This window comes from Mustelus asterias, chromosome 21, assembly GCF_964213995.1.
Source record: "Mustelus asterias chromosome 21, sMusAst1.hap1.1, whole genome shotgun sequence".
Classification (NCBI taxonomy): domain Eukaryota; kingdom Metazoa; phylum Chordata; class Chondrichthyes; order Carcharhiniformes; family Triakidae; genus Mustelus; species Mustelus asterias.
In genome coordinates, this window is record NC_135821.1 from 16814322 (window position 1) to 16842203 (window position 27882).

The 27882-nt window shown below is 48.7% G+C and overlaps 1 protein-coding gene across 1 annotated transcript; it reads left to right on the top strand.

The window, feature by feature from the left end:
- The first annotated feature begins 4643 nt into the window (after nt 1-4643).
- On the top strand, nt 4644-27000 carry LOC144509147 (uncharacterized). The gene is made up of 7 exons (XM_078237559.1): nt 4644-4779; nt 12804-13142; nt 19490-19602; nt 20925-20999; nt 24353-24430; nt 25729-25821; nt 26654-27000. Exons 1-7 carry the CDS (start codon nt 4728-4730, stop codon nt 26696-26698), a joined length of 795 nt encoding a protein of 264 aa, XP_078093685.1. The 5' UTR covers nt 4644-4727; the 3' UTR covers nt 26699-27000.
- Nucleotides 27001-27882: the final 882 nt, after the last annotated feature.

Here is a 27882-nt window from a genome sequence, read left to right on the forward strand (position 1 = left end):
TGACCACCGAATGGGCAGCAGAACAGTGATGAAGTGGAAATGGTCGAGAGCTTCAAGTTTTTAAGTGTCCAGATCACCAACAACCTGTCCTGGCCCCTCCTCACTGACGCTATAGTTAAAAAAAACCACCAACGCCTCTACTTTCTCAGGAGGCTAAGGAAATTTGGCATGTCCAGTCCGACACTCACCAATTTTTACAGATGCACCATAGAAAGCATTATCACAGCTCCTGCTCTGCCCAAGACCGCAAGAAACTACAGAGGGTTGTGAACGTAGCCCAGTTCATCACGCAAACCAGCCTCCCATCCATCGAGTCATCTAAATTTCCCACTGCCTCGGAAAAGCGGCCAACATAATCAAGGACCCAATGCACCCCGGACATTCTCTCTTCCACCTTCTTCCGTCGCAAAAAGATACAAAAGTCTGAGGTCACGTACCAAGCGACTCAAGAACAGCTTCTTCCCTGCTGCTGTCAGACTTTTGAATAGATCTACCTTATATTAAACTGATCTTTCTCTACACCCAAGCTACTACTAACACTACATTCTGCACCCTCTCCTTTCATCATCCCCTATGTGCTCTATGAATGGTATGCTTTGTACAGCGTGCAAGAAACAATATTTTTCAGTGTATCCCAATACATGTGACAATAATAAATCAAATCAAATCAAATCAGAACCATTTTGAGGGTCAACAAGACCCCAACCCCAAGGAGACCAGGCTTCATGGCCTGCTGGAGACAAGGTTGAGTTTGGACCCTGCCTTCCTCTTTAACTGTGAGAGATGGAACCTATGAAGCACCTCCTATCCATGTATTTTTATCCTTCCCAATATTTCTATTCCCCCCCCCCCCCTCCCCGCCCCACTGTGAAGGTATGTTCTTACTCAAAGAACAAGAACAAAGAAACGTTTTTTAGTTTAGTTACGGCATCGTGATCAGCACAGGCTGGGGGGGGCACGAAAGGCCTGTTCCTGTCCTGTACTTTGTTCTTTGTTCTATTTACAACTCCCTGCTCCTCCATCACCACTCGCATTGAAGGAGGAGTGAAAGATTAGAGTCGCCTTCTTCCTCCCTGAAGGTCCAAGTGAAGTCACGGGCAGAATTAAGACTCAGGCTTTCGGCCTGGGAGGGAAGTAACTGAGCGAAGGCCTTATCGAGTGGATGGAGGTCGATAAACAGGACGACAAAGGCAAATCAGAGGCTACATTTCGAGTAACGCTCTGCAGTGGGGTGTTTTGCCGTACCACTCCAGTGTTGTAAAGAGATTCCAGACTCTGCTGGGAGGGTTAGTGATAATGAGTGAGATAGTTTCAGTCAGGCTAATGAGATTGCCCTGCTAGCGTATGAACTCCTTGGTTGATTGATTGCCCAATCAGGGAGCCTCATGTTCCCTCTTTAAAGCAGGTGTGTCAGTCTCTCTGCCTGCTGAAGCAGGGAGCACACAGGGAGCACTCTGTTCTATAGTATGTCTTGTAAATAAAGGAACTTTCGATGACGGGACTTTCCCTTCCGTGGATTTATTACAATGAGAAACTAGGTACGGGAGTTTGGAGCCCTAGGCTGCCTTGGAGTCATGCTCCAGTCTACGATGTTAACTACATGGCTGCCAGATGCATTCTGCTCGAGAGGGGACTCCACCCTCTGGGGTGATCACTTACTCTCATATTTCCTCATTGGTTCCTCAAGTCAGGTGACTCTTATGCTGCGCCTTTTTAAAGAGACAGGCACCACGTACACAACACAGGGGGAATAGTGGCAAAGCGATAATATTATCGGACTAGTAATCCATAGGATTGGATGAGCGCTCTGAAGGGTCAGATTCAATTCCCAACACAGCAAGTTTAATTTTAAATCTGCAATAAAATTCTAATCTCTTTATTAATGGTCCAATTAATCCAAGGCAACCATGACTAAATGTGGAATCATAGAATAATAGAATCCCTACAGCGCAGAAAGAGGCTATTTGGCCCATCGAGCCTGCAATGGCAACAATCCTACCCAGCCCCTATCCCCATAAAAGTCATAGAATCATAGAGATTGGACTATGTAACGATATAACTATATAACTCTATGACTCTATAACCCCACGTATTTACCCCGCTAATCCCCCTGACACAATTTGGCATGGCCAATCCACCTGACCTGCACACCTTTGGAGTGTGGGAGGAAACTGCAGCACCCGGAGGAAACCCACGCAGACACGGGGAGAATGTGCAAACTCCACACAGGCAGTGACCCAAGCCGGGAATTGAACCCGGGTCCCTGGCTCTGTGAGGTAGCAGTGAAATCATAGAAACCCTACAGTACAGAAAGAGGCCATTCGGCCTATCGAGTCTGCACTGACCACAATCCCACCCAGGCCCTACCCCCATATCCCTGCATATTTTACCCGCTAATCCCTCTAATCTACGCATCCCAGGACACTAAGGGGCAATTTTAGCATGGCCAATCAACCTAACCCGCACATCTTTGGACTGTGCGAGGAAACCGGAGCACCCGGAGGAAACCCATGCAGACACGGGGAGAACGTGCAAACTCCACACAGACAGTGACCCAAGCCGGGAATCGAACCCAGGTCCCTGGAGCTGTGAAGCAGCAATGCTAACCACTGTGCCACCAGTGTATTCCTGGAGCTTTCATCACATGACTCCTCTCAGCCACCACCCCCACTCCCCCATGCTTCAGCCATTAGTTGGTCAACGAAGCCATCCTTGTGACGCACTGCCTTCCTACACCAATCAAATAGCAAACAGACTCATTACCCAAATACTCCTTATCTGGGGAGGCAGTGGGATAGTGGTATTGTCGCTGGACAAGTAATCCAGGGTAATGCTCCAGGGACCCGAGTCCCAATCCCACCAGGGTAGATGGTGAAATTTGAGCTGAATAAAAATCTGGAATTAAAAGTCTACTGATGGTCATGAAATTGTCAGAAAAACCCATCTGGTTCACTAATGTCCTTTAGGGAAGGAAATCTGCCGTCCTTACCTGGTCTGGCCTACATGTGACTCCAGAGCCACAGCAATATGGTTGACTCTCAAATACCCTCAGGGATGGGCAATAAATGCTGGCCCAACCAACGACACCCATGTCCCATGAATAAATTTTAAAAATTGGATGATATTTGACTGTGAACCAAAGAGCCCTATCGCCACCTCCCTCCGTTTCTTGATACTTCCCATCTGGTTAAAAGAAATGTTCGAGAAAAAAGTGACAAAGGGAAATCATCTTTCTTAATGTCCCAAAGGTTATTCTCCAGGTAGATTGACTTTACAATTCCTGAAGTCTCCAGGCCAATCCTGGAGAGTTGGAAACACTGTTAGTGATGGACTTTCACGATGAGCAAGGAGGTGGGGGTGGGGGATTGTGGGGGTGGGGGGTTGTGGGGGTGGGGGGTTGTGGGGGATTGTGGGGGTGGGGGGTTGTGGGGGTGGGGGGTTGTGGGGGTGGGGGGGGGATTGGGGGGTTTGGGGTTTGTGGGGGTGTAGGTGAGTGGGGGATTGTGGGGGTGGGGTTTGTGGGGATGTGGGTGGGGGTGGGCAGGGGTGGTACTCTACCTTCTGACAACCCAGAAGGAAAAAAAACAGTAAAACAGGGAATGGGAATACCGGTCCGGATTGGTCTTGTATACTTTAAAATGGAACACCAGTAAAAAGGGGGAAATGAGAATACTTTTTGTATTCATTCGTGGGACATGGGCGTCGCTGGCTGGGCCAGCATTTATTGCCCATCCCTAGTCGCCCTTGTTCAGAGGGCAGTTGAACGTCAACCACATTGCTGTGGCTTTGGAGTCACATGTAGGCCAGACCAGGTAAGGATGGCAGATTTCCTTCCCGATAGGACATCAGTGAACCAGATGGGTTTTTCCGACAATGGTTTCATGGTCATCAGTAGATTCTTAATTCCAGATTTTTTTTATTGAATCCGAATTCCACCATCTGCCGTGGTGGGATTCGAACCCCGATCCCAGAACACCAGCTGAGTTTCCTGGATTAATAGTCTAGTGATAATACCACTCGGCCATCACCTCCCCCTGGTCTGAACCATGGGGCGGCACGGTGGTTAGTCCTGCTGCCTCACAGCCCCAGGGACCTGGGTTCGATTTCTGGCTTGGGTCACTGTCTGTGTGGAGTTTGTACATTCTCCCCGTGTCTGCGTGGGTTTCCTCCGGGTGCTCCGGTTTCCTCCCACAGTCCAAAGACGTGCTGGTTAGGGTGCATTGGCCGTGCTAAATTCTCCCTCAGTGTTACCCGAACAGGCGCCGGAGTGTGGCGACTAGAGGGATTTTCACAGTAACTTTATTGCAGTGTTAATGTCAGCCGACTTGTGACACTAATAAATAAACTTTAAACTGGTCTTGAATACTTTAAAATGGAACAGCAGCGAAAGGCGGGACTGTATTTTGAGTTTTGACACAGTCTGACCAATGTGTAGAATGGGAGTTGTACAGAAAGGTTCTGGGTTCATTCCACCAACACTTGGAGGAACTGAGGGTTTGTTAACAGATTTTTTATTCCACATTCACCTTGCGAAATTCACTGCGCCTCGGTCAGGAACTTCTTGGCAGGATTGTGAGTCAAGCTCGCAGCGACGTGGGTGTTACACAATGCTCACGTGCTCACTTTACCACAGAAAAGGAACTTGGAGCAACAGCAAATCTCCCTCTTTGATTTCTTCACTCACACACACACACGCACACACAGAGAGCCCCGGAAAACACAGAAGGATGGTTCCTGCCATCAGGCTTCTGATTGGGACGCTTCTTTACCTTCAGCGAGGTAGGAGTCTGTACGGTGGTGGGGAGAGTAACTGGACTGTCTCCCAGTCTTAGAACTGCCTCCCCAGGAGTGGGGAGTGGACTAACTCAAGGCCTGATGTAACAACCCAGGGCCTGTGAGACACTGGGAGTGAACTGAAGCCTGGGCCTAACTTAAATTCAGCTCTTGAAAATGGATGGGAGGATGGGAGTGGTTGGGAGCCTCGTGGCATCATGTCTCCAGAGCCACAGCAATGTGGTTGACTCTAAACTGCCCCTCGGACAACTAGGGATGGGCAACAAATGCTGGCCAACCAGTGATGTCCATGTCCCCTGAGCCACAGGAGGAGATATTAGGTCAGATGACCAAAAACCTGTGGTCAAAAAGAGTGGTTTTAAGGAGCGTCTTAAAGGAGGAGAGAGACTGGGAGAGAGAGAGAAATGGAGGTGTTTTAGCGAGGGAATTCCAGGGATTGGGGATCCTGGTGGCTGAAGGCACTTCCATCACTTGTGGAGCGATTAAAATCGGGGATGCGCAAGAGGCCAGAATTAGAGGATCTCAGTTCTCTCGGTTTTGTGGGACGGGAGGAGATTGTCAGAGACAGGGTAGAACGAGATCACGGAAGGGAACTGAAAACAAGGGCAGGAATTTTAGAATCGAGGTGCTGCTCTACAGGGAACTCAGGTCGGACAGTGAGCACAGCGGGAGTCAGTGCGAGTTAAGACACGGATAACCAATTTCTCGATGGCCTGAAGCTAAAAGAGAGTAGAATGTGAGAGAGTAGGCAGGTTTTCAGAGGAATAGTCAAATCTAGAGGTCAATGCATGGTGCGAGTTTTTCAACAATACCCACATCTTGTGAATGAATAAATCATTTGAAAAAAAACAGGGATAGAATACACGAGCAGGGAGGTGGTGCTGGAATGGTATAAAATGCTAGTTAGGCCACAGTTAGAGTGCAGCTCTGGTCGCCACGCTATAGGAAGGATGTGACCAAACTGTAGAGGGTGCAGAGGAGATTCACCAGGATGCTGCCTGGGCTGAAGGGTCTAAGCTACGAGGAGAGCTTGTATAGACTGCGGGCTGTTTTCCTTGGAGCGGTGAGGTTGAGAGGAGGCCTCATAGAGGTGGATAAGATGATGAGGGGCATAGACAGGGTGGAAGGAAGAAACTTTTTTTCCATGAGTCGAGGAGTCAATGTCCAGCGGCCCGAGACTGGGTATCTAAGGCCATGCTGTACCTGTCATGGGAGTGTTTGATGGGGACAGGTTGGAGGGAGCTTTACTCTGTATCTAACCGTTTGCTGTACCAGTCCTGGGAGCGTTTGATGGGACAGTGTAGAGCGAGATTAACTCTCTATCTAACCCCGTGCTGTACCCAACCTGGGAGTGTTTGGTGGGGACAGTGTAGAGGGAGCTTTACTCTATATCTAACCCCGTGCTGTAGCTGTCCTGGGAGTGTTTGATGGGGACAGTGTAGAGGGAGATTTACTCTGTATCTAACCCTGTGCTGTGCCTGTCCTGGGAGTGTTTGATGGGGACAATGTAGAGGGAGCTTCACTCTGTATCTAACCCCATGCTGTACCTGTCATGGGAGTGTTTGATGGGGACAGTGTAGAGTGAGCTTTACACTGTATCTAACCCTGTGCTGTACCTGTCCTGGGAGTTTTTGATGGGGACAGTGTAGAGCGAGCTTTACTCTGTGTCTAACCCTGTGCTATACTTCTCCTGGGAGTGTTTGACGGGGACAGTGTCAAGGGAGGTTTACTCTCTATCTAACCCTGTGCTGTACCTGTCCTGGGAGTGTTTGATGGGGACAGTGTAGAGGGAGCTTTACTCTGTGTCTAACCCGGTGCTGTACCTGTCCTGGGAGTGTTTGTTGGGGACAGTGTAGAGGGAGCTTTACACTGTATCTAACCCTGTGCTATACTTCTCCTGGGAGTGTTTGACGGGGACAGTGTCGAGGGAGCTTTACTCTCTATCTAACCCAGTGCTGTACCTGTCCTGGGAGTGTTTGTTGGGGACAGTGTAGAGGGAGCTTTACACTGTATCTAACCCTGTGCTATACTTCTCCTGGGAGTGTTTGACGGGGACAGTGTCGAGGGAGCTTTACTCTGTGTCTAACCCGGTGCTGTACCTGTCCTGGGAGTGTTTGATGGGGGCAGTGTAGAGGGAGCTTTACTCTGTATCTAACCCCATGCTGTACCTGTCCTGGGAGTGTTTGATGGGGACAGCATACAGGGAGCTTTACTCTGTATCTAACCCCGTGCTGTACCTGTCCTGGGAGTGTTTGATGTGGACAGGGTAGAGGGAGCTTTACTCTGTATCTAACCCCATGCTGTACCTGTCCTGGGAGTGTTTGATGGGGGACAGTGGAGAGGGAGCTTTACTCTGTATCTAACCCTTTGGTGTACCAGTCCTGGGAGTGTTTGATGGGGACAGTGTAGAGGGAGTTTTACTCTGTATCTAACCCCATGCTGCACCTTGCCCTGGAGTGTTTGATGGACATGATGTGGAGATGCCGGCGTTGGACTGATGTAAGCACAGTAAGAAGTCTCACAACACCAGGTTAAAGTCCAACAGGTTTATTTGGTAGCAAATACCATAAGCTTTCGGAGCTTGCTGCTCCTTCGTCAGATGGAGTGGTCTCTGTTCTCCAACAGTGCACAGACACAGAAATCAAGTTACAGAATACTAATTAGACAGTACCTGTGCTGTACCTGTCCTGGGAGTGTTTGATGGGGACAGTGTAGAGGGAGCTTTACTCTGTGTCTAACCCGGTGCTGTACCTGTCCTGGGAGTGTTTGTTGGGGACAGTGACAAGGGAGATTTACTCTGTATCTAACCGTGTGCTGTATCTGTCCTGGGAGTGTTTAACGGGAAAGTGTAGAGCGAGCTTTCCACTGTATCTAACCCTGTGCTATACTTCTCCTGGGAGTGGTTGATGGGGACAGTGTACAGGGAGCTTTACTCTGCATCTAACCCGCTACTGTCTAATTAGTATTCTGTAACTTGATTTCTGTGTCTGTGCACTGTTGGAGAACAGAGACCACTCCATCTGACGAAGGAGCAGCAAGCTCCGAAAGCTTATGGTATTTGCTACCAAATAAACCTGTTGGACTTTAACCTGGTGTTGTGAGACTTCTTACTGTGTTTGATGGAGACAGTGTAGAGGGAGCTTTACTCTGTATCTAACCCTGTGCTGTACCTGTCCTGGGAGTGTTTGATGGGGACAATGTAAAGGGAGCTTTACTCTGTATCTAACCCCATGCTGTACCTGCCCTGGGAGTGTTTGATGGGGACAGTGTAGAGTGAGCTTTACACTGTATCTAACCCTGTGCTGTACCTGTCCTGGGAGTTTTTGATGGGGACAGTGTAGAGCGAGCTTTACACTATATCTAACCCTGTGCTATACTTATCCTGGGAGTGTTTGACGGGGACAGTGTCGAGGGAGGTTTACTCTGTATTTAACCCTGTGCTGTACCTGTCCTGGGAGTGTTTGTTGGGGACAGTGTAGAGGGACCTTTACTCTGTATCTAACCCCGTGCTGCACCTGTCCTGGGAGTGTTTGATGGGGACAGTGTAGAGCGAGCTTTACACTGTATCCAACCCTGTGCTATACTTCTCCTGGGAGTGGTTGATGGGGACAGTGTACAGGGAGCTTTACTCTGCATCTAACCCGGTGCTGTAGCTGTCCTGGGAGTGTTTGTTGGGGACAGTGACAAGGGAGATTTAATCTGTATCTAACCGTGTGCTGTATCTGTCCTGGGTGTGTTTAACGGGGACAGTGTACAGGGAGCTTTACTCTGTATCTAACCCTGTGCTGCACCAGTCTGGGAGTGTTTGATGGGGACAGGGTACAGGGAGCTTTCCTCTGTATCTAACCCCGTGCTGTACCTGCTCTGGGAGTGGTTGATAGGGACAGTGTAGAGAGAACTTTACTCTGTATCAAACCCTGTGCTGTACCTGTCCTGGGAGTGTTTGATGGGGACAGTGTAGAGGGAGCTTTACTCTGTATCTAATCCTGTGCTGTACATGTCCTGGGAGTGTTTGATGGGGACAGTGTAGAGGGAGCTTTACTCTGTGTCTAACCCGGTGCTATACTTCTCCTGGGAGTGTTTGCTGGGGACAGGTTAGAGGAAGCTTTACTCTGTATCTAACTCTGTGCTCTTCCTGTCCTGGGAGTGTTTGATGGGGACAGTGTAGAGGGAGCTTTACTTTGTATCTAACCCCGTGCTGTACCTTCCCTGCTCCTTCATCAGATGGAGTGGAATTCTGCTCTCAAACAGGGCACAGAGTCACAAAATCAAGTTACAGAATACTGATTAGAATGCAAATCCCTACAGCCAACCAGGTCTTAAAGATACAGACAATGTGAGTGGAGGGAGCATTAAGCACAGATTAAAGAGATGTGTATTGTCTCCAGACAGGACAGCCAGTGAGATTCTGCAAGTTCAGGAGGCAAGCTGTGGGGGTTACTGACAGTGTGACATAAACCCAACATCCCGGTTTAGGCTGTCCTCATGTGTGCGGAACTTGGCTATCAGTTTCTGCTCAGCGACTCTGCGTTGTCGTGTGTCGTGAAGGCTGCCTTGGAGAACACTTCCCCGAAGATCAGAGGCTGAATGCCCGTGACCGCTGAAGTGCTCCCCCACAGAAAGAGAACAGTCTTGCCTGGTTATTGTCGAGCGGTGTTCATTCATCCGTTGTCGTAGTGTCTGCATGGTTTCCCCAATGTACCATGCCTCGGGACATCCTTTCCTGCAGCGTATCAGGTAGACAACGTTGGCCGAGTTGCAAGAGTAGGTACCGTGTACCTGGTAGATGGTGTTCTCACGTGAGATGATGGCATCCGTGTCGATGATCTTGCAGAGGTTGCTGTGGCAGGGTTGTGTGGTGTCGTGGTCACTGTTCTCCTGAAGGCTGGGTAGTTTGCTGCGGACAATGGTCTGTTTGAGGTTGTGCGGTTGTTTGAAGGCAAGAAGTGGGAGTGTGGGGATGGCCTTGGCCAGTGTTTGATGGGGACAGGGTAGAGAGATCTTTACTCTGTATGTAACCCCGTGTTGTCCCTGTGCTGCGAGTGTTTGGTGGGGGACAGTGTAGAGGGAGCTTTACTCTGTATCTTACCCCATGTTGTACCTTTCCTGGGATTGTTTAATGGGGGACAGTGTAACGGGAGCTTTACTCTGTATCTATCCCCGTGCTGTACCTGCTCTGGGAGTGGTTGATGGGGACAGTGTAGAGAGAACTTTACTCTGTATCAAACCCTGTTGCTGTACCAGTCCTGGGAGTGTTTGATGGGGACAGTGTAGAGGGAGTTTTACTCTGTATCTAACCCCATGCTGCACCTTACCCTGGAGTGTTTGATGGGGACAGTGTAGAGGGAGCGTTACTCTGTATCTAACCCCATGCTGTACCTGTCCTGGGAGTGTTTGATGGGGACAGTGTAGAGCGAGCTTTACACTGTATCTAACCCTGTGCTATACTTCTCCTGGGAGTGTTTGATGGGGACAGTGTAGAGGGAGCTTTACTCTGTGTCTAACCCGGTGCTATACTTCTCCTGGGAGTGTTTGCTGGGGACAGTGTAGAGGGAGCTTTACTCTGTATCTAGCCCCGTGCTGTACGTGTCCTGGGAGTGTTTGCTGGGGACAGTGTAGAGGGAGCTTTACTCTGTATCTAGCCCCGTGCTGTACGTGTCCTGGGAGTGTTTGATGGGGACATTGTAGAGGGAGCTTTACTCTGTATCTAACCCCGTGATGTAGCTGCCCTGGGAGTGTTTGATGGGGACAATGTAGATGGAGTTTTATTCTGCATCTAAACCCGTGCTGTACCTGTCCTGGAAGTGTTTGATGGGGACAGTGTACAGGGAGCTTTACTCTGTATCTAACCCTGTGCTGTACCTGACCTGGGCGTGTTTGATGGGGACAGTGTCGAGGGAGCTTTACTCTGTATCTAACCCCGTGCTGTACCTGCTCTGGGAGTGGTTGATGGGTACAGTGTAGAGGGGTCTTTAGTCTGTATCTAGCCCCGTGCTGTAGCTATCCTGGGAGTGTTTGATGGGGACAGTGTAGAGGGAGCTTCACTCTGTGTCTAACCCCGAGCTGCACCTGTCTTGGGAGTGTTTAATAGGGACAGTGTAGAGGGAGCTTTACTCTGTATCTAACCCCGTGCTGTACCTTCCCTGGGAGTGTTTGATGGGGTAAACACAGTAAGAGTTTTAACAACACCAGGTTAAAGTCCAACAGGTTTATTTGGTAGCAAATGCCATTAGCTTTCGGAGCCCTGCGTTTGATGGGGACAGGGTAGAGGGAGCTTTACTTTGTATCTAACCCTGTGCTGTACCTATCCCGTGAGTGTTTGATGGGGACAGGGTAGAGAGAGCTTTATTTTCTATGTAACCCCGTGCTGTACCTGCCCTGGGAGTGTTTGATGGAGACAGTGTAGAGGAGCTTTACTCTGTATCTAACCCCATGCTGTACCTGTCTGGGAGTATTTGATGAGGGACAGGATAGAGGGAGCTTTACTCTTTATTTAACCCCATGCTGTACCTGTCCTGGGAGTGTTTGATGGGAAAACACAGTAAGAGTTTTAACAACACCAGGTTAGAGTCCAACAGGTTTATTTGGTAGCAAATACCATTCGCTTTCGGAGCGCTGCTCCTTCATCAGATGGAGTGGAAATCTGCTCTCAAACAGTGCACAGAGACACAAAATCAAGTTACAGAATACTGATTAGAACGCAAATCCCTACAGCCAACCAGGTCTTAAAGATACAGACAATGTGAGTGGAGGGAGCATTAAGCACAGGTTAAAGAGATGTGTATTGTCTCCAGACAGGACAGCCAGTGAGATTCTGCAAGTCCAGGAGGCAAGCTGTGGGGGTTACTGACAGTGTGACATAAATCCAACATCCCGGTTTAGGCCGTCCTCATGTGTGCGGAACTTGGCTATCAGTTTCTGCTCAGCGACTCTGCGCTGTCGTCTGTCGTGAAGGCCGCCTTGGAGAACACTTCCCCGAAGATCAGAGGCTGAATGCCCGTGACTGCTGAAATGCTCCCCCACAGAAAGAGAACAGTCTTGCCTGGTGATTGTCGAGCGGTGTTCATTCATCCGTTGTCGTAGCGTCTGCATGGTTTCCCCAATGTACCATGCCTCGGGACATCCTTTCCTGCAGCGTATCAGGTAGACAACGTTGGCCGAGTTGCAAGAGTAGGTATCGTGTACCTGGTAGATGGTGTTCTCACGTGAGATGATGGCATCCGTGTCGATGATCTTGCAGAGGTTGCTGTGGCAGGGTTGTGTGGTGTCGTGGTCACTGTTCTCCTGAAGGCTGGGTAGTTTGCTGCGGACAATGGTCTGTTTGAGGTTGTGCGGTTGTTTGAAGGCAAGAAGTGGGAGTGTGGGGATGGCCTTGGCCAGTGTTTGATGGGGACAGGGTAGAGAGATCTTTACTCTGTATGTAACCCCGTGTTGTCCCTGTGCTGCGAGTGTTTGATGGGGGACAGTGTAGAGGGAGCTTTACTCTGTATCTTACCCCATGGTTGTACCTTTCCTGGGATTGTTTAATGGGGGACAGTGTAACGGGAGCTTTACTCTGTATCTTACCCTGTGCTGTACCTATTCTGGGAGTGTTTGATGGGCACAGTAAGAAGTCTCACAACACCAGGTTAAAGTCCAACAGCTTTATTTGGCAGCACTAGCTTTCGGAGCGCTGCTCCTTCATCAGGTGAGTGGGAGCTCTGTTCACAAACAGGGCATATAAAGACACAAACTCAATTTACAAGATAATGGTTGGAATGCGAGTCTTTCCAGGTACCTGTATCTAACCCCATGTTGCTCTGTCGTTGCATTCCTGTGACTGATGCTTTTCACGAAGGTCGATCAGTGAGTCAGGAATAAAGAATTCCTGGTGATGAGTTGATGAGATCCCTGGGATCCTCAGTGCAGCAGTCAGGGTTCAACACTCTTGTGCAGAAAGAGAAATGGACAGTGTACTGGGTCCTATTACAGGAGGAGCAATCTAATTGGATTCATTTGTTCTTTTTCAGTTCAGGGAAACTTAAACTGTGAGATCCAGCAGCAAGAATTAATTATCGTGGCTGTGGTGAATGAAAGTGTGAGAATTCATTGTGCGTTCCAATGCCACCAGCCCAAACCGCCTGAAAACGTGACGGTACCAGCGCCAAAGCCCGCTGACTTCACCGTGAATCTGTACAAGGACTATTTACGTATCGTCACTACTTGTTCTGGATCCACGAAGACGCTGGCCTTCACTGCGGTGTGTGAGCTGACAGTGAGAGACACACAGGACAGCGGAATGTATTCCTGCCGCAGAGTCGCTGCTTCCAACAAGGAGCGTGGGGAACCAACATTTCTGCAAGTACAAAGTAAGTGGCAGAGTCACTGGCCTGGGGAACTGTAACTTGTTTCATATTCCCACTGTAACCCCCTCCCCCACTGTAACCCCCTCACCCACTGTAACCCTCTCCCCCACTGTAACCCCCTCACCCACTGTAACCCCCTCCCCCACTGTAACCCTCTCACCCACTGTAACCCCCTCACCCACTGTAACCCCCTCACCCACTGTAACCCCCTCCCCCACTGTAACCCCCTCGCCCACTGTTACCCCCTCCCCCACTGTAACCCCCTCCCCCACTGTAACCCTCTCACCCACTGTAACCCCCTCACCCACTGTAACCCCCTCACCCACTGTAACCCTCTCCCCCACTGTAACCCCCTCACCCACTGTAACCCCCTCCCCCACTGTAACCCTCTCACCCACTGTAACCCCCTCACCCACTGTAACCCCCTCACCCACTGTAACCCCCTCCCCCACTGTAACCCCCTCGCCCACTGTTACCCCCTCCCCCACTGTAACCCCCACCCCCACTGTAACCCCCACCCCCACTGTTACCTCCTCCCCCACTGTTACCCCCTCCCCCACTGTAACCCCCTCCCCCACTGTTACCCCCTCCCCCACTGTAACCCCCTCCCCCACTGTAACCCCCTCCCCCACTGTTACCCCCTCCCCCACTGTAACCCCCTCCCCCACTGTTACCCCCTCCCCCACTGTTACCCCTCCCCCACTGTTACCCCCTCCCCCACTGTTGCCCCCGCCCCCACTGTAACCCCCTCCCCCACTGTAACCCCCTCCCCCACTGTTATCCCCTCCCCCACTGTTACCCCTCCCCCACTGTTACCCCCTCCCCCACTGTTACCCCTCCCCCACTGTAACCCCCTCCCCCACTGTAACCCCCTCCCCCACTGTTATCCCCTCCCCCACTGTTACCCCTCCCCCACTGTAACCCCCTCCCCCACTGTAACCCCCTCCCCCACTGTTGCCCCCACCCCACTGTTGCCACCGCCTCCTCTGTTAAACCCCCCTCTCTTATACCCCCCATTGTTGTACCCCCACTGTTACCCCCTTCACCGTTATACCCCCTCCCCCACTGTTACACCCCTTCACCGTTATACCCCCTCCCCCACTGTAACCCCCTCCCCCACCGTTACACCCCTTCACCGTTATACCCCCTCTGTTGCAAACGATTTCCTACCTCTTGTATTATCCCCCACTTCATGTTATATTCTATTATACAGAAACAAACAAACTGCCCACAGACACAGAGAGAGAGCCCCCCCCCCCCACCTCCCCCCCACCCCCAACACACACAGAGTCATTCATAGAGGTTTACAGCAGGAAACAGGCCCTTCAGCCCAACCACTTAAGCTAGTCCCAATTGCACACGTTTGGCCCATATTCCTCTGTACCCATCTGACTGTCTAAATGTTTTTTCAAGGACAAAATTGTATCACCTCTATTATTACCTCTGGCAGCTTGTTCCAGACACTCACCACCCTCTGCGTGCAAAGAATTACCCCTCTGGACCCTTTTGTTTCTCTCCCTTCTCACCTTAAACTTATGCCGTCTGTTTTAGACTCCCCTACCTTTGGGAAAAGATGTTGACTATCGAGCTGATCTATGCCCCTCATTATTTTATAGACCTCTGTAAGATCACCCCTCAGCCTCCTACACTCCAGAGAAAAAAGTCCCAGTCTATCCAGCCTCTCCTTATAACTCAAACCATCAAGTTGCGGTAGCATCCTAGTAAATCTTTTCTGCACTCTTTCTGATATAATAATATCTTTTTAATAATAGGGTGGCCAGAATTGCACTCAGTATTCCAAGTGTGGCCTCACCAATGTCTTGTACAACTTCAACAAGATGTCCCAACTCCTGTATTCAATGTTCTGACTGATGAAACCAAGCATGCCGAATGCCTTCTTCACCACTCTGTCCACCTATGACTCCACTTTCAAGGAGCTATGAACCTGTACTCCCAGATCTCTTTGTTCTGTAACTCTCCCCATTGTCCTACCATTAACTGAGTAAGTCCTGCCCTGGTTCAATCTACCAAAATGCACCACTTCACCTTTATCTAAATTAAATTCCGTCTGCCATTCATCAGCCCACTGGCCCAATTGATCAAGATCCCCTTGCAATCCTAGATAACCTTCTTCACTGTCCACTATGCCACCAATCTTAGTGTCATCTGCAAGCTTACTAACCATGCTTCCTAAATTCTCAACCAAATCATTAATATAAATAACAAATAACAGTGGACCCAGCACCGATCCCTGAGGCACACCGCTGGTCACAGGCCTCCTGTTTGTAAAACAACTCTCTACAACTACCCTCTGTCTTCTGTGATCAAGCCAATTTTGTATCCAATTGGCTGCCTCACCCTGGATCCTGTGAGATTTAACCTTATGCAACAACCTACCAGGCGGTACCTTGTCAAAGGCTTTGCTAAAGTCCCTGTAGACAACATCGACTGCACTGCCCTCATCTACTTTCTTGGTTACCCCTTCAAAAAACTCAATCAAATTTATGGGACATGATTTTCCATTCACAAAGCCATGCTGACTGTCCCTAATCAGTCCTTGCTTCTCTAAATACCTGTAGATCCTGTCTCTCATAATACCTTCCAGCAACTTAACCACTACAGACGTTAGGCTCACCGGTCTGTAGTTCCCAGGCTTTTCCCTGCAGCCCCTCTTAAACAAAGGCACAACATTTGCCACCCTCCAATCTTCAGGCACTTCATCTGTGGCTGTTGATGATGAAAATTTCTCTGCTAGGGGACCCGCAATTTCCTCCCTAGCCTCCCACAACATCCTGGGATACACTTCATCAGGTCCTGGGGATTTATCTACCTTGATGTGCTTTAAGACTTCCAGCACCTCCTTCTCTGAAACATGTACACTCCTCAAGACATCATTATTTATTTCCCCAAGTCCCCTAGCATCCACACCTTTCTCAACAGTAAATACTGATGAGGAATATTCATTTAGGATCTCACCAATCTCTTGTGGATCTGCACTTCGATGACCTTGTTGATCCTTAAGAGGCCCTACTCTCTCCCTAGTTACTCTTTTGCCCTTTGACTATTTGTAGAAGCTCTTTAGATTCTCCTTTGTCTTATCTACCAAAACAATCTCATATCCCCTTTCTGCCCTCCTGATTTCTCTCTTAACTATACTCCGACAACCTCTATATTCTTCAAGGGATCCACTTGATCCCAGCTACCTATGTATGTCATATGCCTCCTTCTTCTTTTTGACCAGGGCCTCAATATCCTGAGTCTTCCAGGGTTCCCTACTTCTTCTAACCTTGCCCTTCACTCCAAAAGGAACGTGCTTACCCTGAACCCTGGTTAACACACTTTTGAAAGTCTCTCACTTACCAGCTGTCCCTTTGCCTTCCCACAGACTCCCCCAATTGACTTTCGAAAGTTCCTGTCTAATACCATCAAAATTGGCCTTGCCCCAATTTAGAATTTTAACTTTTGGGCCAGGCCTATCACTCTCCATAGCTATCTTAGAACTAATGGAATTATGGTCACTGATCCTAAAGTGATCCCTCACTAACACTTCTGTCACCTGCCCTTCCTCATTTCCCAAGAGGAGGTCAAGTTTTGCCCCCTCTCTAGTCGGGCCATCCACATACTGAATGAGAAATTCCTCCTGAATACACTCAACAAATTTCTCTCCATCCAATCCTCTAATACTATGGCTGTCCCAGTCAACGTTGGGAAAGTTAAAGTCCCCTACTATTACCACCCTATTTTTCTTAGAGCTATCTGTAATCTCCTTACATATTTGCTCCTCAATTTCCCACCGACTATTTGGAGGCCTATCGTACAATCCTGTCAAAGTGATTTCCCCCTTCTTATTTCTCAGTTCTACCTATATAGACTCAGTGGGCGAACTCTCGGATATATCCCCTCTCAGTACGGCCGTGATGTTTTCCCGAATCAAAAACACAACTTCCCCTCCTCTCGTACCTCCTGTTCTAACTTTCCTATAGCATCTGTACCCTGGAACATTGAGCTGCCAGTCCTGTCCCTCCCTTAGCCATGTTTCAGTAATAGCTATAGTATCCCAATCCCATGTGCCCATCCATGCCCTGAGTTCACCTGCCTTGCCCGTCAGCCCTCTTGCATTGGAATAAATGCAGTTTAATCTGGACTTCCCTTATTCTCTGCTCTGCTTCCTCAGACCATCTGTCCTGTCAAGTTTTGTACACTCTCCTTGTGTTTTATTTCTCTAAGCCTTACTGGCCCCATTCACTGAGTTCTCCACAGTCTCTGTACTCTGGCCCTTTTTGATTTTTGTCTTTGGTTTCTCTGCCTTCCACTTTTCCCCTGACTGCCTTTTGTTTCTGTCCCCGCTTTATTTCCCTCTGTATCGTGTTTGTGTGTTCCTTCCTGCATCGGTTCCCATCCCTCTGCCACATTAGTTTAAACCCTCCCCAACAGCATTAGCAAACACTCCCCCTAGGACATTGGTTCCAGCCCTGCCCAGGTGCAGACCATCTGATTTGTACTGGTCCCACCTCCCCCAGAACCGGTTCCAATGTCCCAGGGATTTGAATCCCTCTCTCTTGCACCATCCCTCATGCCACGTATTCATCTTAGCCATGCTGACATTCCTACTCTGACTAGCACATGGCACTGGTAGCAATCCTGAGATTACCACCTTTGAGGTCCTACTTTTTGGTTTAATTCCTAGAATCCTACAGTGCAGAAGGAGGCCATTTGGCCCATCGAATCTGCATCGACCGCAATCCCAACCAGGCCGTATCCCCATGACCACATGCATTTACCCTAGCTAGCCCCCCTGACATTAAGGGGCAATTTTTAGCATGGCCAATCCACCTAACCCGCACATGTTTGGACTGTGGGGGGAAACCGGAGCACCCGGAGGAAACCCACGCAGACACGGGGTGAATGTGCAAACTCCACACAGACAGTGACCCAAGCCGGGAATCGAACCCGGGTCCCTGGCGCTGTGAGGCAGCAGTGCTAACCACTGTGCCGTCTAACTCCCTAAATTCAACTTGTAGGACCTCATCCTGTTTTTTATCTATATCGTTGGTGCCTACATGCACCACGATAGCTGGCTGTTCACCCTCCCTCTCCAAAATGTCCTGCAGCCATTCCGGGACATCCTTAAGCCTTGCACCAGGGAGGCAACATACCATCCGGACCCACAGCCTTGACTCTCTCGTTTGCGTCCGCAGAAACGCCTGTCTATTCCCCTTACAATTGAGTCCCCTATCATTGTAGCTATGCCACTCTTTTTCCTGCCCTCCTGTGCCAACCACGGTGACAGGAGCCTGGCTGCTACCACCTTCCCCTGATGAGCCATCTCCCCCAACAGTATCCAAAACGATATATCGGTTTTGGAGGGAGATGACCGCAGGGGGAGCCCTGCACTGCCTGCCTACTCTTCCTCTGTCTGGAGGTCACCCATTCCCTATCTCCCTCAGTAATGTTTATCTGCAGTCCATCGGGGATGCTCCAAAGTGAATCCATCCGCAGCTCCAGAGCTGTCAAGCGGTCTAACAGGAGCTGCAGTTGGACACACTTCTTGCACGTGAAGGAGCCAGGGACACCGGAACGGTCCCTGAATTCCCACATCACACAGGAGGAGCATGACACGGGTCTGGGATCGCCTGCCATGATTTAACCCTTAAGTCAACTTAACAACAACAACTACAATGCCAAGGGCAAAAAAGAGCAAAGAGAAAAGGAAAACTACTTGCCAGCTACCAGCCAATCACTTACCTGCTGGCTGTGATGACAGGGTTCGATTTCTTTCGACCTCTCACTCGCCCTCGAGTCTCCCTCATGGGTCCACCTCTCCACTCCTGAAGATGAGCACCTTTTTCCCCTCAGTTCCCCATACCCTCACTCTGGCTGAAATCTCACTCCATTCCACCCCCCTACCCCGCCCAATACGCTTCAGTTTTGACATCTCTCCAAAGGTGGGCGGCACGGTGGCACAGTGGTTAGCGCTGCTGCCTCACAGTGCCAGGGACCCGGGTTCGATTCCCAACTTGGGTCACTGTCTGTGTGGAGTCTGCACATTCTCCTCGTGTCTGCGTGGGTTTCCTCCAGGTGCTCCTGTTTCTTCTCACAGTCCAAAAGACGTGCTGGTTAGGTGCATTGGCCATGCTAAATTCTCCCTCATTGTACCCTCATTCGGCGCCGGAGAGGGGATTTTCACAGTAACTTCATTGCAATGTTAATGTAAGCCTACTTGTGACACTAATAAATAAAACTTTTTTAAAGTGTAACATCCGGACACATAGCCTCGACTCTCTCAGCAACACCCGGTCTGAAACCTCCTGGGCTGGCAACTCTGATGTAAGTGTGTTTTCCCCATCCAGACGCAGTTAATATCGAAGCTTCTTCATTGCTTCAATATGCCTTGGCCGCTCTCTGCCTGATCCTGGCACTGTACAGTGTGTCTGCCACCTCGGTTGTCCTCATCAAACGCAAGGTCAGTGAATAACAAGAGCCACTAATCACCCACATGGACCTGGGCAGAGAGAATTAGAGACACTGGGATTATCCCAGCATTAGAGAGACTGGGAGACTGAGATTATCTCAGGATTTGGGAGACTGGAACGATCCCAGTATTAGAGAGACTGGGACTGGGAGACTGGGATTGTCCCAGTATTAGAGAGATTGGGAAACTGGGATTATCCCAGTATTAGATTGGGAGACTGGGATTATCCCAGTATTAGAGAGACGGGGAGACTGGGATTATCCCAGTATTAGAGAGATTGGGAGACTGGGATTATCCCAGCATTTAAGGAGACGGGGAGACTGGGATTATCCCAGTATTTAGGGAGACTAGGATTATCCCAGTATTGAGGGAGACTGGGATTATCCCAGTATTAGAGAGATTGGGAGACTGGGATTATCCCAGTATTAGAGAGATTGGGAGACTGGAATTATCCCAGCATTTAGGGAGACTGGGAGACTGGGATTATCCCAGTATTAGAGATATTGGGAGACTGGGATTATCCCAGCATTTAGGGAGACTGGGAGACTGGGATTATCCCAGTATTAGAGAGATTGGGAGACTGGGATTATCCCAGTATTTAGGGAGACTGGGATTATCCCAGTATTAGAGAGATTGGGAGACTGGAATTATCCCAGCATTTAGGGAGACTGGGAGACTGGGATTATCCCAGTATGAGAGAGATTGGGAGACTGGGATTATCCCAGCATTTAGGGAGACTGGGAGACTGGGATTATCCCAGTATTAGAGAGATTGGGAGACTGGGATTATCCCAGTATTTAGGGAGACTGGGATTATCCCAGTATTAGAGAGATTGGGAGACTGCGATTATCCCAGTATTAGAGAGATTGGGAGACTGGGATTATCCCAGCATTTAGAGAGACTGGGAAAGTGGGATTACCCCGGGGTTTGAGAAACTGGGAGACTGGGATTATCCCAGTATTAGAGAGACTGGGAAAGTGGGATTACCCCAGAGTTTGAGAAACTGGGAGACTGGGATTATCCCAGGATTCCAGAAGGAGACAGTATCCATGAGGTTTAAAGCTTTGGGAGATTCGGTGCGATAATCGAGATCTTTGAAAGCAGGGCTGAAGTTTTGGATTTGCCGTGACAATCGGGGTCTGAGGCTGTGGATTTCCATCGAATGTGTGATTGTTACTGAGGGGATCTGGGCAGCGGGGACAGAGAATTGCAAATGATAAAACAAAGTAAGACACAACATGTCGGAAGTGTTAAGTGAGCAAACCTCGACATTTACACACAGACACAAACTCCTTTTACTCTCTCCATTTCAGGCTTGTAATTCGTGTGTGATTTGGCAGAAAAAATCTACTCCTGCAGGCACGCCACCGCAATCTCCCACTCATGAGGTAAGCACAGTCAGAGTGAAATCTAAACCACCATTGGTACTCCAGGCAATGGACAGTGCCGGGAACACATAAAGATATATATACATACACATATATACACATTATATATATACATACACATATACATACATTGTATATATACATACACATACACACATATATACACATACACACACTCATATACATACACATATGCACACACATATATATATAAACACCTGTACACATACATACATATATACACGCATATATGTACACACATATACATATATACACACACATATACACACATACACATGCACATACACACGCACATATACACGCACATATATACATACACATATACACACATTATATATATATACATACAAATATACACACACATATACATACACATACACAAAAATATACACACACATATATACGCACACATATATATACACACATATACACACACACACTCATATACACACATATATATACACATGTACACATACAGATATATATATACACACATACACATATACACACATATATACACACACATATACACACACATACACACGTACACACACAGATATACACATATATACACACATATATAAACACATACATACACACATGTACACATACATATATATATACACATATACACACATATATACATACATATATACACACATATACACACACATACACGCAGATATACACACATATATACACACATAGATACACACACATATATACACACATACACACACATATACACACATACATACACACACACACATATACACACATATATACACACACGAACACACACACTGAAACGTGTACAAAGAAAGAGTTGTATTTATTCCAACGTAAGAAATAGGGGCTGGGCTACATCACACAGCTTGTTGCAAACCCTCCAGGATTGTTCTGGAGAATTCAGGAATTGAAGATGAATCTTCAGGACACTGCAAGCCCAGAGAAAAATCATTAAAAATGATTTTTAAAATTTCCTTTGAGCATTTCTCTTTACCAGATTTAAAAATATTAAAAACTGGTTGTTTGGCTAATAGTCATCATCCAATTGGGTCGTGAGCCTTTTTGCTTTCATAGAATCATAGAATCCCCACAGTGCAGAAGGAGGCCATTCGGTCCATCGAGTCTGCACCGACCTCAATCCCACCCAGGCCCTATTCCTGTAAACCCACGTACTTTACCCTGCTAATCCCCTGACACTAGGGCCAATCCACCTAACCCGCACACCTTTGGACTGTGGGAGGAAACCAGAGCACCCGGAGGAAACCCACGCAGACACGGGGAGAATGTGCCAACTCCACACAGAGAGTGACCGAAGCCGGAAATCGAGCCCAGGTCCCTGGCGCTGTGAGGCGGCAGTGCCAACCCACTGTGCCACCGTACATGAACTGTGTGGACACACAGCAGGGCTCAGGAAAAAAAATAGATCCAGGAGAAAAATGCTCCGATAAAGACAGAAAGTTCTGGGAAAAATAAAGAACACAGCAGGTGCCACAGCAGCTGTGGAGAGAGGAACAGAGTCAGCAGCTCTGAGGAAGATTGGACTTTAACACTGACATCGATTCTCCAGCCGTTCCCGCCAGCGGGGGATTTTCCAGTCACTCCGGGGGCAACCCCCTGCCATGGTCCCCCAGAGATGGAGGGTGCGAGCAACAGGAAACCTGGTTAACAGCAGCGGGACTGGAAGATTGGCCTCCAGTCAATGGTGGGCTCCCGTGTACTAGGAATCATACTGTGGGGTGGGGGAGTTACCGCAAATCTCGCCCTCTGTCCCTCTCACCGCAGATGGTGCTGAGGATTTCAAGTCTCTATTTCAAATCTCCAGCATTTTGTGTTTTTATTTGAGTGACTACATTCTCCAATGGGATGCCAACACGATCGAGGGAAGTTGTAGAAAATCAGCCCTATTCGAGCTGTTTTTCTTTTTTGTGCTCAGTGACATTACCAGGACAGAAAAGAAAGCCAGACACACGGTGGCACAGTGGTTAGCACTGCTGCTTCACAGCGCCAGGGACCCGGGTTCGATTCCCGGCTTGGGTCACTGTCTGTGCGGAGTCTGCACATTCTCCCCGTGTCTGCGTGGGTTTCCTCCGGGTGCTCCGATTTCCTCCCACACTCCAAAGATGTGCAGGTTAGGTTGATTGGCCATGATAAATTGCCCCTTAGTGTCAGGGAGACTAGCGGAGTTAATATGTGAGGTTATAGGGATAGGGCCTGGGTGGGATTATTGTTGGTGCAGATTCGATGGGCCAAATGGCCTCCTTCTGCACTGTAGGATTCTATGATTTCATTCCCAAACAATGGGATGAGGATCTATTCAATACATTGCTTTGAAAAGCTCTGGGACAGGATTTTAACTCCACAGCCTGCAGATGTATCTTGATGTCAGTGGGACTGTAACATCCTATCGGATACGAGAGGCCAGAAAATCCTGGCCCTGGGCATGGGGAATATCAACAGGACACACTTAACTGAGCAACACATTACAGTTTGTAATCAATATTCCCCAGGGGAGGAGGTTACAGTTTGTAATCAATATTCCCCAAGGGGAGAGGTTACCATTTTTTGATTTGATTTATTATTGTCACATGTATTAACATACAGTGAAAAGTATTGTTTCTTGCACGCTATACAGACAAAACATACCGTTCATAGAGAAGGAAAGGAGAGAGTGCAGAATGTAGTGTTACAGTCATAGCGAGGGTGGAGAGAAAGATCAACTTAATGCGAGGTAGTTCCATTCAAAAGTCTGACGGCAGCAGGGAAGAAGCTGTTCTTGAGTCGGTTGGTACGTGACCTCAGACTTTTGTATCTTTTTCCTGATGGAAGAAGGCGGAAGAGAGAATGTCCGGGGTACGTGGGATCCTTGATTATGCTGGCTGCTTTTCCGAGACAGCGGGAAGTGTAGACAGACTCAATGGGTGGGAGGCTGGTTTTCGTGATGGACTGGGCTTCATTCACAACACTTGGTAGTTTCTTGCAGTCTTGGGCAGAACAGGAGCCACACCAAGGGGTGATACAACCAGAAAGAATGCTTTCTATGGTGCATTTGTAAAAGTTGGTGAGAGTTGTAGCTGACATGCCAAATTTCCTTAGTCTTCTGAGAAAGTCGAGGCGTTGGTGGGCTTTCTTAACTATAGTGTCGGCATGGGGGGACCAGGACAGGTTGTTGGTGATCTGGACACCTAAAAACTTGAAGCTCTCGAACCTTTCCACTTAATCAAATATTAAGATTTATTTGTCCTGTTCAGCTGCGAAGTTACAAGTATCAGTATAAAAGGTTTTGCTCCCAAATATTCCTGACATTGGTTTTCCCGGTTTTCCAGGTGCCACCAAGATGTGAATCTCAGCAAGAGAACAAATCGCAAAGTGCTGAGTCAGCTGACTCTGACAATGCCTACATGGTAAGTACATCGCTCGGCAAATTGCTACATAACAGAATCACCCCCTGTCAGCGTTCATGTGTCTGCTGTGGCTGCATTGCTGAGTGTGCAGAGTAATGCAGTCTGAGTGTGTTACAGAGGGCAAGGAGTGTGTTAGAACCATAGGAACCCTACGGTGCAGAAGGAGGCCATTTGGCCCATCGACTCAGCACTGACTCTCCGAAACAGCTTCCCACCCAGGCCATCCACCCCACCCTATCCCTGAAACTTCATGCATCGACATTGGCTAATCCTCCTGCTCATCTTTGGACACTGAGGGGCAATTTAGCATGGCCAATCCACCTAACCTACACATCTTTGGACACTAAAGGACAATTTAGGATGGCCAATCCACCTAACCTGCACATCTTTGGACACTAAGGGGCAATTCAACATGGCAAATCCACCTAACCTACACATCGTTGGACACTAAGGAGCAATTTTGCATGGCCAATCCACCTAACCTACACATGTTTGGACACGAAGGGGCAATTTAGCATGGCCAATCCACCTAACTTGCACATCTTTGGACACTAAGAGGCAATTTAGCATGGCCAATCCACCTAACTTGCACATCTTTGGACACGAAGGGGCAATTTAGCATGGCCAATCCACCTAACCTAACATCTTTGGACACTAAGGGGCAATTAAGCATGGCCAATCCACCTAACTTGCACATCTTTGGACACGAAGGGACAATTTAGCATGGCCAATCCACCTAACCTAACATCTTTGGACACTAAGGGGCAATTTAGCATGGCCAGTCCACCTAACTTGCACATCTTTGGACATGAAGGGGCAGTTTATCGTGGCTAATCCACCTAACCTGCACATCTTTGGGGTGTAGGAGGAAACCGGAGTACCCAGCTGAAAACCCACGCAGGCACGGGGAGAAGGCGCAGACTCCGCACAGACAGTCACCCAAAGCTGGAATTGAACCAAGATCCCTGGCGCTATAAAGCAGCAGTGCTAATCACTGTGCTGCCATGCTGCCCTAATATGCAGCATAACAGTTATACATTCATTACAACACAGGAGGAGGCCAGTTGTCCCACCGAACCGACGTTAGGTCCCTGCAGAGAAATCCAGTCAGTCCCATCATCCCCCATTCCATCTCTGCAACCCTGCAAGTTAATTTCCACATGCTCCCATCCAATTCCCTCCTGACTGTCACACAGTTTCACAGTAACTTCATTACAGTGTTAATGTAAGCCTATCTTTGACACTAATAAATAAATTTGTAGAAATGTGAAATCACAGAATGTCCTCTCTTTCTGCAGCCTCTCCAGAAACACCAGCAATCGATATACAGCACCCTGGACCATGACAGAACCAGCAACTACGATTGTTCTGGGAGAAATAAACCACCAACGGTGAGTCTAACCTTTCAAACTTTGAATATTGTCGAAAAGAGACATGCTACCAAACCTTTCAGCTTGCACTCATCAGGACAAACACAGGAATGCCAAATTTCCAGCAATTTATACAACAGGAGAAAAGCATCCTGATTGGTTAGCAAGTCGACTCTAATTGGCTGAGGTCTTGACTTGCAGAAAGCAGAGGGGAATGATAGGCTCCCCGATCTCCCCAGTAATTAATTCAGAAAAGGTGCAAGGCTTGAACAGATTATTTTTGTTTGCAGTAAACAGGTCCCACGTGTGAATAAACTACCCCGAGCAAGTCTAAATGAGCCACATTATGAGCTGGAATGATAACCTTCAAATCCAGGGATCCATGGAGGTTTCTGCTTGGGTGGTCTCGCTGTCTGATGGGCGTGTGTGTCTGGGTGGTCTCACTGTTCAGGGGGGCTGTCTGTTTGGGTGGTCTCGCTGTCTGATGGGCGTGTTTGGGTGGTTAAACTGCCTGGTGGGTGTGTCTGGGTGGTCTCGCTGTCTGATGGGTGTGTCTGGGTGGTCTCGCTGTCTGATGGGTGTGTCTGGGTGGTCTCGCTGTCTGATGGGTGTGTCTGGGTGGTCTCGCTGTCTGATGGGTGTGTCTGGGTGGTCTCGCTGTCTGATGGGTGTGTCTGGGTGGTCTCACCGTCTGGTGGGTGTGTCTGGGTGGTCTCACCGTCTGGTGGGTGGTCTCACTGTCCGGTGGGTCAGTCTGGGAGCCCTTGGTCAAGTACCCAAACACTAACTTTGTCTTTCCTCCCTCCCTATTGGCTGTGGTGGGGTGCTCAGATTTATTTCTATTCTTTGGCAGGAACTTGGCGCCGAGGGTTACGACTGCGTTTACGAAAGTTTCTGAAACTGGAAAGCGAAAGCACAATCCCGATCCCACCCTCACCTCCAGCAGCGACCCCCAGGCTCTCCAGTGTACCCAGCCGGGCCTTCCACAGGCTGTGCGTTTCCTGGCCCACCAACACTGGCACACAGGCTCCCTCCTCTGTCTCCGAAAGGGACTGCCCACCTCTGAGAGGGGCAGATGGATTCCCCCGGGGTACAGGTGCAGTGTCAGGGGCAAGGAGCATGTTCCAATCTGCACCAACCCCATTGAGAATCTTCCTTTATAAAATTCAATTGGAAATAGATATACACACAATATACAAGCAGTCGGACCATCACGTATACACAAGTACACACAATGTCACACGTATCATTCACTGCCATGTTTTTAGCTGTCTGGGCACACTCTAAATATGCCCCCCTTCCCACATCTTTCCACCTCTCCTAATTCCTTGGCCAAGCCTTCATTTCAATGATGCCTCCATGAAGCACTTTGAGATGTTATTCTGCATTAAAGATGTTACTTTAAATGCAATACGTCGACCTCCTGAAGTGACAACACTTCCAAATCCATCGCCCTATGGCCTCAACAATTCAGGGCCCAGGAGCAGGGAATGGACAGAGAGCTCGAAGAGAGACAGGTGGGGGAAGGGCCTCAGGTCACTGTCTGTGTGGAGTCTGCACATTCTCCCCGTGTCTGCGTGGGTTTCCTCCGGGTGCTCCGGTTTCCTCCCACAATCCAAAGATGTGCAGGTTAAGAACAGTACAGCACAGGAAACAGGCCCTTCTGCCCTCCAAAAGGGAATTGGCCATGCTAAATTGCCCCTTCGTGTCCAAAGATGTGTAGGTTAGGTGGATTGGCCATGCTAAATTGCCCCTTCGTGTCCAAAGATGTGCAGGTTAGGTGGATTGGCCATGCTAAATTGCCCCTTAGTGTCCAAAGATGTGCAGATTAGGTGGATTGGCCATGCTAAATTGCCCTATAGCGTCCAAAGATGTGTAGGTTAGGTGGATTGGCCATGCTAAATTGCCCCATAGCGTCCAAAGATGTGTAGGTTAGGTGGATTAGCCATGCTAAATTGCCCCATAGCGTCCAAAGATGTGTAGGTTAGGTGGATTGGCCATGCTAAATTGCAGCTTAGTGTCCAAAGGTGTGCAGCTTAAGGGGATTGGCCATGATAAGTCACCCCTTAGTGTCCCAAGATG